This window comes from Bos taurus, chromosome 1 (genome assembly GCF_002263795.3).
Source record: "Bos taurus isolate L1 Dominette 01449 registration number 42190680 breed Hereford chromosome 1, ARS-UCD2.0, whole genome shotgun sequence".
NCBI lineage: Eukaryota > Metazoa > Chordata > Mammalia > Artiodactyla > Bovidae > Bos > Bos taurus.
In genome coordinates this window covers 107,695,717-107,708,844 of record NC_037328.1, presented here as the reverse complement: position 1 = coordinate 107,708,844, position 13,128 = coordinate 107,695,717, and the positions used below count along the sequence as shown (strand labels likewise).

At 48.1% G+C, this 13,128-nt stretch overlaps 1 protein-coding gene across 3 annotated transcripts in view; it reads left to right on the top strand.

The window, feature by feature from the left end:
- SCHIP1 (schwannomin interacting protein 1) overlaps positions 1 to 13,128 on the top strand; it is a 179,582-nt gene that overhangs the window by 23,062 nt on the left and 143,392 nt on the right. Inside the window, exons 1-2 of one of the 3 annotated variants that reach the window (NM_001429857.1) lie at positions 9,185 to 9,338; positions 9,860 to 10,552. In NM_001429857.1, coding sequence (NP_001416786.1) covers positions 9,878 to 10,552 — 675 coding nt within the window. In that variant the 5' untranslated portion in view covers positions 9,185 to 9,338; positions 9,860 to 9,877. Of the gene's footprint in view, positions 1 to 9,184; positions 9,339 to 9,437; positions 9,646 to 9,859; positions 10,553 to 13,128 lie in introns of those variants that run through there. The other 2 variants (NM_001429856.1, XM_005201741.4) reach the window with 2 other exon arrangements.

Here is a 13,128-nt window from a genome sequence, read left to right as displayed (position 1 = left end):
CCCTGTTCTTCTTACCTAAGATCTATACATGATGGAGTTCCTCAGGGCTGGAGACTTCTCTTCTCACTCTCTCTGTTTGTCTCCAATGTCACGTATACCAAACTTTCACATCTGTATGCTGCAACTCCCATATTTACATCACCAGCCCCAGATCATTCTTCCAAGTTCCAGTCCTACATATCCAAATACCTTCTTGTGATCTCCATTTGTATGTCTTATACCATCTCAAACAGAAAATGTCCAAAAAGGACTCAATGTTTTCCTTCTTTCTGCTCCCCTGCCCAAATACCCTCCTCCTAACTGCCCATTTGAGTAAAGAGACATAACCTTTGCACTAAATTCCCTGTGATAACAACCTGGAAACTGTCAGTGACATCTCTCTCTCACTACCTCCATCTATTCAGTCACCAGATCCAGTTGATTCTATCATGGAAATATATGTTCAGTATTTCTATTTCACCCTATCTCCCCAACTCTCACCTAAGCCACATCCATCTCTTTCCTGGACTGCTATATTTGTTTCCTAATTCGTCTCTCTGCATCCACTCTTGTCCTGCTCTATCCTGTCCCCATGCAATTCTTCACCATGGAGAAAGTGCCAAAAAAAAAATCTGTTTTTACAACCCCTAAGTAGCTGTTAGGATAAAGATCTTCATGGCAACCTTTGCTCACCTTTCAACTTCATCTTGCCACTTTCCCTGAACTCTCTTGCTCCAACCAGTGGTTTCCTTTCAGTTACTCAATTGTGGTAAGCTTCTTTCAACCTCAAAACCTTGTCCAAGATGCTCCCTCTGCCTGTTAGATTCTTCTCTCCCTCTTCAGCTGACCAACCTGTTTCCTGCTCCTCCTCCAACACATCCACTACCTCCATGCTCTCTCAGTGTCATAGCCAGTGACTCTGGGGGCACTTATTCAGTTCAGTTCAGCTCAGTTCACTCACTCAGTCGTGTCCGACTCTTTGGACCCCATGAATCGCAGCACGCCAGGCCTCCCTGTCCATCACCGTCTCCCGGAGTTCACTTAAACTCACGTCCATTGAGTCGGTGATGCCATCCAGCCATCTCATCCTCTGTCGTCCCCTTCTCCTCCTGCTCCCCATCCCTCCCAGCATCAGAGTCTTTTCCAATGAGTCAACTCTTCGCATGAGGTGGCCAAAGTACTGGAGTTTCAGCTTTAGCATCATTTTTTCCAAAGAACACCCAGGACTGATCTCCTTTAGAATGGCACTTATTACAAACTGTAATCCAAATTGTTACATTTCTTCCCCTCTGTAATGTCTTTTTCTCTGCAACAGTGAAATTTCATTTTAGGGCAATTAGCATTTATTTCTTTTACCTGTCTATCTCTCAGTGCCTGGCATGTAATGGGTGCTCAATAAACATTTGTTGATTAACAGATCATGGAGTATAAATATTGTAAAGACATTTAAGAGATGTTATCATATAATATCTCAGCCGATTTATAATCCCACTAAACATATATGAGTGTTCCTTCTATCACACCCATTCTGACACTGACACTGTCATTCTAAATAATTTTTACAGGCAAAATTTTACCTCATTATGATTGAAATTGCCTTTCTTTGATTACTAGTGAAGTTTAACATTTTTCATAAATTGGTAACCTCTCCTGTATTTTCTGTGATTTTAAAATTCATGTCATAGTGTTTTTACTGAACCATTTTTGTTGCACTATTTTGGAAATTCATTTAGACTAATAACCTATAAAACAGTGCCACCCAACCTGCTTAACTTCGTTTGAAGGTCTGGACAGATCTGGGAAATACTGCTCCACAAAGTTTACGTTTAGTCATTGATGATTCCCCCTTAACTGGGATGATCAGGTAATTTATCATGGAAACTGGGGCACTATTGCGAGTAAGGGAGGGTGCCATTAATAATTATGCGAAGACAGCAGGTATAAAGCAGGACTGTCCTGTACAAGCTAAGATGTATGGCCTCTTTAACTCATTTCATATGGACTTAGCATTCTCAGGATGTAGGTCTCAGAGCAGAGGTCCAAGGGGTGATCCAGGGATAAACCGAGGATGTATGCTCTGCTTAGCTGTTCAGTCATGTCCGACTCTTTGTGACCCCATGGACTGTGACTGGCCAGGCTCCTCTGTCCATGGGGATTCTTCAAGCAAGCGTACTGGAGTGGGCTGCCATGCCTTCCAGGGGATCGTCCCAACCCAGGGATTGAACCCAGGTCTCCTGCATTGCAGGTGGATTCCTTACCCACTGAGCTACCAGGGAAGCCCAAACTGAGGATCAGGTCAGTTCCGTTCAGTCGCTCAGTTGTGTCCGACTCTTTGCGACCCCTTGAATCGCAGCAAGCCAGGCCTCCCTGTCCATCACCAACTCCCAGAATTCATCCAAACCCATGTCCATCGAGTCGGTGATGCCATCCAGCCATCTCATCCTCTGTCGTCCCCTTTTCCTCATGCTCCCAATCCCTCCCAGCATCAGAGTCTTTTCCAATGAGGATAAACCTGCTTTTTGTCCTGAATTTTAATTCAGATGGCTCTGTGCTGTTTAGTGATTTAGCGGCTCAACCTGTGACTTCCTGTTGCCCCTGCTGCCAGCCTCACTCATTTGCCTCACCTGCCTGACCCTTGGAGGCATCTGATGGTTTCATACAGTTCTCCTTTCATGATGAGGCCAGTGGCCCAAAGAGCTGCAGGGACCACCTTGCCCCTAAATGTAGAGTTGGGCAGAGGCAGAGGCAGAGGCAGAGTCAAGTCTCTTGGAAGAGTTCTCTCCTGTCCCACCTCACCACCTCCCTCCACTTTCCAATGCATTCCTCTTGCTCACATTACACTGACAATGCCAGCAGCCACTTTCAAATTTTAGAGTGCTTCCAATGTTATGTCAAGAAGTGGCCAGAAGTTTCACTTCCATATATATATACATATTTGGCTGTGTTGAGTCTTTATTGCCATGTGGGGGATTTCTCTAGTTGCAGCCATTGGGGGTTACTCTCTAGTTGGGGTATGCAGGCTTCTCATTGTGATGGCTTCTCTTGTTGCAGAGCACGGGCTCTAGGGCATGCAGGCTTCAGTAGCTGCAGCACATGGGCTCTGTAGTTGAGGTCCCCGGGCTCCAGAGCATAGGCTCAATAGTTGTGGCACATGGGCTTCCTTGCTCTGTGGCATGTAGTATCTTCCCAGACCAGGAATAGAACCCACGTCTTCTGCTTTGGCAGGCAGATTCTTTACCACTGAGCCACCAGGGAAGCCTAAGGTATACACTTTCTCGGCACTTCAACCTGTATCAAGTGATGGGCAAGTGGGCTTCAGTGCCCATCACTTGTAATGCTTCCCTCTGCTCAGGCAGTGTGTCTACAAAATTTCCCAGCTTTTCCTAAACATCCTTTTATGTAATGTATACTCTTCAGTGGACTTCCCAGTTGGCAGGAGACTTAGAGATGTGGGTTCTATCCTGGGTCAGGAAGATCCCCTAGAGTAGGGCATGGCAACCAACTCCAGTATTCTTGCCTAGAGAATCCCATGGACAGAGGAGCCTAGCGGGCTGCAGTCTACAGAGTCCACAAAGAATTAGACACGATTGAAGCAACTTAGCACATACAAATACCCTTCAATAAAGTTCAAAAAAGAAATTCAGAGTTGCTGACAGACTTGCAATTTCAAGAAGTGCTAGGAACTTAGGGAAAGTAGAACCTGATGACAGAAAACGTCTGGGGAAAGAAAGACTGGAGGGTTTCGACAAGTTGAATTTGTGTTTGTGCCATCCAGTCTGTGGTATGACTTGGTTAGGAAAAGAACAGCAGCCTTCCTCTTCTAGTCATGTCAACAGAGAAGAAATTTCCTACCAGTGGAATTCCCACCAGAGCTTATGTGTACTGTTGCGTACTGAACAACTCCAGAGGGCATCATTGACACTGTCATCTATGCAAAGGGAACCAAATGGCCCCTCCTGGTGGGCACCTGAGGTAGGGTTCACAAGCCTCCTGGCACTGTTCAGGGCACAGTCTGTGTGGCCATATGCTGAGGTCCTGACTGACACATTCTATGTCAGTTTTCTCTGATAAAGATGCTGTCCCTTTGCCACAGTTAGACTTGCTTTCTTCGCCAATGCTTACAGATTTTTCAGGGTAATCTTTATCTCAAACACGCATTCACCTAGTTTCTGTGAGTGCTGTAGTATTTGTCAAGCCAAGTGTCCTGGTTTCAGGTTTAGAAAATAGGTCATTGGAGCTATCTTTGATGAGCTGAGTTTTGCCTAGATTTTGCTATTTCATTTTTAGTGAGGAAAGCACAGGAAATAAATGCAATGTCATGGTTTGCTAGAGAATCAAAATATTTCAGATAATTTTTTTTAAGTTGTGTTTTTTTCATTAAAGCATAGCTCTATAAATGGAAGAAAAAAAATTATTTTAGCTGTGTATAGGAACCATCTCCAAAATAGCTTCACGTACAGACTAATAAGTTAAATCAATTCATTTGCCCTACAGAAATAAAAGAGACACACCATGTATTCAACCTACCTAAGGGAGATAGACCTTGTTTTTGAACTGCTGGAGGAACCAACTTTGTACCTCCCAAGAAGGAAAGTGATAAAATGATGCAGAGACATTTCTAAAAGGTCCTTAAGCTAGAAGAAGCCTTTTAGTGCATTCACTTAATCATTCAGTTAATTCTTACTATTTGCTTAACACTGGGAGCAGGCAATCCAGCTCCTTCATGAGGAAGCTGAGGTCACAAAAGTGGTTAGAGACACTGCAGGAAAGAAAGCCCAGATGTTCTATACCCAGGACACTCCGCCCCACAGTGCTGTTAAATATTCCCATATAGTCACACTCAGGTGATGAAACAGGAGAGCATCTGTGTACTGCATGTGACTTGCATGTAATTCATGTAATAAAGATAAAATACAAACCCCTTTGCTAGCCATATCTTTATTACTCTAAATGCTACAACTTAGAGAAGGTTCAGCATTAGGGCTAATAACTTCAGAATTAGTTTGGAAATTTTGCAAATAAATCTTTTCCCACCTATTCTTATTCCTTATGATTTAAATATTTCAGTTGTGTCTTTCTGCAAATGTTGCCTTTATAGATTAAAATCCTATAAATAGCACTGATCTCTAAGGAAGGTGATCTCATCCAGACCCTCTGAGTATTATTCCAGTTTCCTATCCATGTCAAAATGAAGACCTCAATCTCAGGTGGCTGCCTTCTTAAAGGAGTTCATAATAATGTGAAATTCATTTTCTGAGATGTCTAGACTCTTCCTTTTAGACAATGAAGTGCCCCGACTTGCTGATTACTGATGAACTTGTTGACAATTGAGGATGTTGACTGGAGCACGTATGTGCAGAGGGGAACAGCTGCTCTTGCCAGCTGCCTTGTCCTCTGTATAAACACTGCGCAAGGAGCCTCTGCAGGTCAGGAGACAGAGAACTCACTGAGGTGGCTGTAAGGAATCAGTTTGGCTTAGTCAATTCATCTATATGCATCTGGACCAAGGGATGCTGAGCTCTTAGCTCTGTGACTAAGGGCAAGGATTCTGAAGCCCAGCTACTTGGAATCAATATCGGGCTCTGCCACCCAGCTTTCTAGCTTTTGGCATTAGTTGCTTAACCTAACTGTCTTCAGCTTCCTTACCTATAGATGGAGATACTAGGTGTTGTATTTTTTTTAATAGGGTTTTTGAGGATTAAATGTAACTATTAATAATTCCAGCAGCAAATATCAGTCAAGTTCCTATTCCATTCCAATTACCAGGAACAAGATAGAAATAGCTCCTCCCTTTATAGAATTTAGAGTCTTTTTTTCACACCCAAACTCTGATCCATTTGAGGGTTGTAAAGTCAATGGTGAAATGTGACCACATTTTGTTTTAAATGGATTAAGATAGGATTTTACAAACTAAGAGTTTTAGGAAACTTTTTAATATTTTTATATGTATGTATGGCGTGGGTCTTGATCTAAAATGGATTTTTTTAGTCCAGCAAAGATGATCAGCAATTAAACAGCAACTTGGGTATAGCTTATGTGATAAGTGAAGTGTCATGGGAACATGGTAAAGTCAAATGATCCCTTTCTGATGGGTACACAGAATCAGAGAAACCTTCCAGGAAGAAGTAACATTGAAGCTGAGACTTAAAGGATGAGTAGAAATTAACCAAAAGAAGTTGGGGGAGGTTGGACAGGAAGCAGTTCCTTTAAGAGCAGTAAGGAGCCCTGGTTAATGAATCTAGGAGAAAGCTGCTCAGATTTGCATGGTGTGTGTGTATGAGAGAGGGGTGGGTGGAGGTGGTGGTGGCATTTTCATTGTGACACATGGGCTTAGTTGCCCCATGGCACGTATGATCTTAGTTCCCCTGAGCAGGGATCAAACCTGAGTCCCTTGCATTGGAAGGCAGATTCATAACCACTGGGCCACCAGGAAAATCCCTCAGATTTGCATTTTAGAAAAGCACTCTGGCTGCTTACACAGAATGGGCAAAGTTAGTAGGGAGACTGTTTAGTAATTTCAGGACACAGTGGTCTAGACTAGGGTGGGAGCAGTGGGCACTAAGAGGGACAGAACCCTGGTGATTGATAGGGCTGAAAGCGCTGGTCTGGGATGACACCCACGTGACTCACATGTGTGACATCTAACTACAGAGGCTGCAGGGACAAATCTAAGTCTGTAAGCCCCAAGCCCCTGACTTGAGGAACTGCTCCTGTAAACAGGAAGACGGGGCTTTTCCATCATTTTGCAAATCATTTCTTCATCCCATTGGACATATCTGTAGACTATTGCTGGGCCTAGCAGTTGGCAGGGTTTCATGTTCCAAAGTGGGACGGCTCTTGGCAGGAGATAGAAAGCTGGAAGCAGAATGCAAACGGGGCGAGCTAGGCACCTTGTATGAAGAGAAAAGAGAAAAAAACGCATGGCACTTTCCCATCTGATCCAGAATATCTGGTCAGAAAATAATTTAAAAGGACAGATAATTCAAAGATGTTTCTATTTGGCTTTGAAATGCCGTGCATTTTTGGCAGGGATCTATCTTGCCAAATGTTTTGCTAAGGCGTCATTTTGCATTCCCTGAACACAGACCATCTGGGCAGCAGGGGGGCTAAGCCTGAACCCAGGAGGGAGTCTGGGGGGCTGGCTGAGGGGGTCCTGATGCTTGAAAATTGGACGGAGACCACAGCTGTCCTTTATCGCCCCAGTTGATCAACATTTGTCTGTCTACCTGTGTCCCGCCACAGAGCACGAGCTTTTTCTGACCTAAGCCTTCACATGGTGACTTGAAAAGTAGCTCCCTAGTTTTCAGCACACAGTGCGTTCTACTCCTATCTCTGGACACTCACAGGCCACCTCTATTTCGCAGGGGGCAGCCCACTGACCCAGGGCTCCGCAACAACCTCAAAATCAAACCATATTTGGAGCAGGAGGCAGGCTGTTTACAGATGTTACCATAAAAGACATTTTAAATTATATTCCGTCCTATTTTACAGAAGAGCTGTAAACGGGACAGACCAGAAGGCCCCTTTCCTGTTATTCATAAATAAGATAGCTGCTTCCAGACAAGTGAAAAGATTAGCTTATCTTCCCTGGCTCAAGCCTACCTAAGAGAGGAAGAGAGTCTCATTTCACAGAAATCACTTAAACAAAGGGTCTCTCCCATTTAGGATTTAGAAGAAATGTCAGGGTGGCAGCCACTCCCTACTAAAGAATTCCAAGCATTCCTCCTTTTCTCAATCTGGAGGGTGCCAAGCCAGGGTAGTGGCTTGGTCCAGACTAGAATTCACAGGGAATAATTAGTAACAGGCCCAAATCTGGAAGTTCAAGGAAACTGGTTTTCCCCAATCTGTAGTAAAATTAAGCACTGATTTTTTTCTTCTTGTTCTTCATTTTCTTAAAAAATTTTTTTCCTGCTTTATTGAAGTACAATTGACATAAAATTATTAGATGTTTTAAGTGTCCACCATGGTGATTTCATATCTATAAATTAAATATATATATGGGACCCTATATATATATGGGACCCCCCTACCCCTGCACCTACTTACATCCATCACCTCGTGTATCTTTTTTTTTTTTTGGCCTGTCGAAGAACACTTAAGTTCCAAGTACTGTTTTTCATAATCGGAAAAGAGGGCATTTCCTTCTTTCCCAGAGTTGGCTAACAGTTTCTTCACAGGAAACTCGCAATCCTTAAAAGATGCTCTGTGACCCAACTCCTTTCTCCAAGTGTCAATTCTTTCATTTCATAGAACCTTGTTCCTAAAGAGGATGAGCTAACGAACTAACGCCGTTGTAGTGTTTTGAAAAACCCAGCAAAGGTTTCTTTGATTCGGTTTTCCGAAAAACTGAAGGAAGCCAAGCCACAGGGCATGTGACCTGACAGCCACCTCTTCCCCTCCTTTAATGTCTCCTAGATTGGAGGTGGCCAAGGGGGACTTCGGAGGCATGCCCAAACCTTTAGAACAGATTCCCCACCTCCATGCCAGATACTAGTCCCATCTGCACTCCTCTGTTCCTCATACACACACCTCTCATAGGTCATTCTCAGCGAGCAGCCAGGAAAGGAAAGAAAACGTGTGCTAAAGCAACAGGTTCCACCCACAGCCTGAACTTGGAAGGGGAGGCTGGAGCCAGGCGACAGGAGCTGGGCGGTGGAGGGAGAGGAAGCGGCGAGGAGGAAGGTGGAAGGGAAATGATGGTGCATGACCATGGAGCACACGTCACTCGGGCTCCCACATGGGCTTGTGTATGTGCGTGTGTAGGGGGAGGGAGGTCCTGCAAGGGGTCACCCGGGGACTTCCGCGTGGGTTTAGGAGGCAGGGGCCTGCGCTTCGGGGTGCCGGGAGGTTTAGGCGGGGTAATGAACCCCGCAGAGAGGGCTTGAGGCGCGCGCAAGAAATATGAATGTGTTTGGGGGTTAAAATTCACCACTCTCCCCTGGGAGCCGGCCCTGCTAAGTGGCCATGTCTGCGTCCCTAAAGCCCCCGAGTCCCCTTCCCTTGGGCCTTTTCCCGGGCCCTCCAACCTCGTCCCCGCCCGGCCTCCCGCCCCAGCCTGCAGCCGAGAAAGCCGGGAGAGCGGACTCCGCCGCGCCCGGCAGCCTCTGGGCATGCTCGGTGGCGGGACCGGCTCCGCGCCGGCAGGGCGCGTCCTCCTTCCCCCAGGGCGGCGGCGGCGCCTGCAGCCACGGCCGCCGCGCCCCGGCCCCGCACACCTTTGGGGGCGGCGGGAGCCACCCTGCCCAGTGGGAGCCGAGAGCGCCCCCCACCCGGAGCCTTCCAGCGAGCAGAGGCGGGCCTCGCTCAAGGGGCGCGGAGGCGGGAGTGAGACCTCCGAGCTGCCTGCGGTTCCTTAGAAAGTAAAGCTCAGCTCTCTAGCGGAGCCGGCCTCCGGGCCGCCGGCGGGGGCGGGGCGGGGCCGGGTAGGGGGTGGTCTCCGCGCCTAGCGCGAGGTGCGAGTTTAGTAGCCGCCCACCCTCTTCTTGGTCCCCGCCCCCAGGGAATTAGAATTCTCTGGGAAAGTGTCTGGTTCTCGGAGAATCCCTGGAGCGGGGTGCGGGGGCGCACCCGGCACAAAATGGTTAAAAAAGTCCACGCGCGCCTAGGGGCCCCTGTTATGAAAAGTCTGCGCGCCAGCGCCTGGGCACCCCGTTTGCTGATTTGAGGGTCAGTTGCCCGGAGGAAATCCGCTCGTCGCAGGGGAAGGGATGCGATGAGGGAAGCCTCTAGCCGGTGCCGGCTCCCACCCCGACGCCTTCTCGGGGGCGCACCTCCAGCCTGGCGGGCGCGGGGCACTACTGGGCCGGGGCGTTCGCGGCGGGCGGCGGGCGGCCGGAGCAGGCTCGGCCAGCGGCTCACTCTCTCTGCCTCCTCCCCCCAGGATTACCGAGAGGATGGGATGGATCTAGGCAGTGACGCCGGCAGCAGCAGCAGCAACAGCAGCCGCGCCAGTTCGCAGTCCAACTCCACCAAAGTGACCCCTTGCTCCGAGTGCAAATCCTCGTCGTCGCCGGGGGGCAGCCTGGACTTGGTGTCTGCCCTGGAGGACTATGAGGAGCCCTTCCCGGTCTACCAGAAGAAGGTGATTGATGAGTGGGCGCCGGAGGAGGACGGGGAAGAGAAGGAAGAGGAGGACGGGCGCCACGAGCGAGGGTACAGGGATGACCGCTGTCCGGCCCGGGAGCCGGGGGACGTGAGCGCCAGGACCCGCAGCGGCGGGGGCAGGAGCGCCACCACCGCCATGCCGCCCCCGGTGCCCAACGGCAACCTCCACCCGCAAGAGCCCCAGGACCTCAGGCACAATGGCAACGTGGTGGTGGCCGGCCGGCCGAGCGGCTCCCGGGCCCCGCGCCGGGCGGTCCAGAAGCCCCAGCCCGCAGGGGGCCGGCGCGGCGGCCGGGGCCCGGCGGCCAGGGGCCTCTGCCTTCAGCCCACGGACAGCGGGACGTGCGTCCCTGAGGAGCCCCCGGTTCCCCCTATGGACTGGGAGGCGCTGGAGAAGCATCTGGCCGGGTTGCAGTTCCGGGAGCAGGAGGTGCGGAACCAAGGCCAGGCGAGGACCAACTCCACCTCCGTAAGTTGGCCGGGGTGCGTGCTCACGCGCGCACACACGTACCCACCCCGCGCACGGCCCACACGCTCCCTCCCCGCGCTCGCGCCAGCCGCCGGCCCCATTCATTCTGCCGCGAGGGTGGGGGCCGGGCCGGGGAGGCTGCCTTCTGCTTCCCGAGGGTATGGTTGCTCAGTCTCTGAGCTGTCTGGGTTTGCAGGATGGGCGGAGAGGAGGGAGGGGCAGACAGAGGGCAACGGAAAGTCGGGTTAGTGGAACTGGCGACTCATTTTAATGGAATTACTTATGGGGACGAGACTGTGAGTCACTTGCCTGAAAATAAATCCGGGGAGATTTTGGCAACGAAGCCGGGACCCTGCGGGTGGTATTTCAAGTCGTAATACTTGTGGTTTTGTCAAGCGTGGTGGGTCTCCCTTCGCTGCCACTGTTGTCTCGCCCATATATAGGCTGTCCCTTCACAGAAGCATGCATTCGCCTGCCCACACCTCCGGTGAGGCAGCACGCCTTGTTTGTTCCCTCTTGACGTCTGTGCGGATGCTCTGGAATTGGAATGGGTTTACCGCCCTACTCAGACTTTTTTCCTTTCTGAAACCCGACTTATTGTCGACCTGCTAGGATAAGGGAGTGGTTCTTTCCTCTGTCGGCTGACTCACCCCACTGTCCGGTGAATCCCTCCTAGTTTTGATAAGGAGCCACTTGCAGTTCCTTACCAGAGGCTTGTGCCTCAGTTCAGGAAACCCAGAGAGGAAAGGGTACTGGAGTGGAAAAGAGGGAGGGAAGGGGGGCTGCATCTATAATAAGAAGCTCTGGCAGGTTCACACTTGTCTCAACAAATCTTTTTGCCCCCGAGAGGAGAGCAAATAAATGACTTAAAAGAACAGCATTTTGAGAGTAGCTCCTCTATTTATCACTGTTTTGGGAGAAAGCAACAGTTGTAATCTGAAATCATTAATGACGATCCTACGTGGGGTTGAAGGGTACACAGTTTAAATGAGAGTCTCTCTGTATGTGGCAGCTGTGTGGCAGTGTGGGAGAATGCTTGCTTGCAGGTGTAATTTTTGGCTTCCCGGCCCCAGGGCTACTGGAAATTGGGTGCGTGCACTTCTGACTTCAGGGGTAAGGACAGTAACTGTGTTTCACAGAGAAATTGGCATGGTTTCTATGAGAGAGAGCCCTTGGCTGACAGAGCCTATTGGTTAGTGTCCTTTGAGAAAATACCTATTAAACTAACACACTCGTTTTAATCCCAGCTGTTTACCATGGCCACTAGCAGACACGGAATCTTTCCATTACAGCCAGTACTTGCTCTTGTATCTTGCAATTCAAAACATCCTTCTCCCACTTAGTGCTGAGAAAAAAATATCTGATTAATATCTCCCTGGACTTAAACAGTGACTTGAAGATAAATAAGTTTCCTTTACTATGGCCTGACATCTTTACATTCCAGGAAAATGTAATCATTGGGTTATGCATGCAAAGTTAGGGTTTGATGATGACAATGAGCTCCATTATTCAGAATGCTCTTGAGCACCCTTGTTGTTGGTCAGTTACTAAGTCTTGTCTGACTCTGGGACCTCATGGACTGCAGCATGCCAGGCTTCCCTGTCCTTCACTATCTCCTAGAATTTGCTTAAACTCATGTCCATCGAGTTGGTGATGCCATTCAACCATCTCATCCTCTGTCGCCTCCTTCTTCTCCTGCCCTCAATCTTTCCCAGCCTCAGGATCTTTTCCAATGAGTTAGCTCTTTGCATCAGATGGCCAAAGTATTAGAGCTTCAGCTTCAGCATCAGTCCTTCCAGTGAATATTCAGGGTTAATTTCCTTTAGGATTGATTGGTTTGATCTCCTTGCTGTCCAAGGGACTCTCCATGACTTCTGTGCTAAATTCAAAGTTTGATTCCCAGGACTGCAGTGACACATCTGTCCACATAGGCCTGGAATTATGGTGAGCAAGGTAGGGATACAGATTGACTTCCTTCTAGGAACTTAAAATCTAATGGCTCACCTAACAGACTTGCTTCTGCCAACACACACACACTCCTTTCTAGCTATTGTGGAGACTGAATCTTTCCTTCTTGGGCTATCTTTGAAACCTGAGGTGTCTTGTCTCCCCACCTAGTAAACAGTTTGCTTGTGTGGGTTCCTCCTCCTTCCCTCCCTCACCCTCCTGAAGATGTCCCCTCTGGGCATTTCTTTCACAGAAATTTGAGTTCCATTGCTCTAAAGCAAGTATATGTACAGGAAAAACAGGAGGGGGAAATGGCCTTTGAGGTTGTTGAATATTGCATTTTTCCATAGTTTGGAAAAATTTGAACAAAACTACTAGCTATTATTGGGTTAGAATAGTGATTATCAAACTGTAAGTTCTCCATGAAATCACCTTATCACTTAAAAAAAAAAATTAAATAGAACGTACTACAGTGACTAATTTTTTAAAAAGCTTTATTTCAGTTGTATGTAGACACTGGGTTACAGTGTAAGATTTCTTTTGCACTGTGGATCACTGTCATAAAAGTATGGAAAACACTGATTAAAATCCTGTTTACTCCTGCCTGGAATAAGTGTGAGAATTTATAA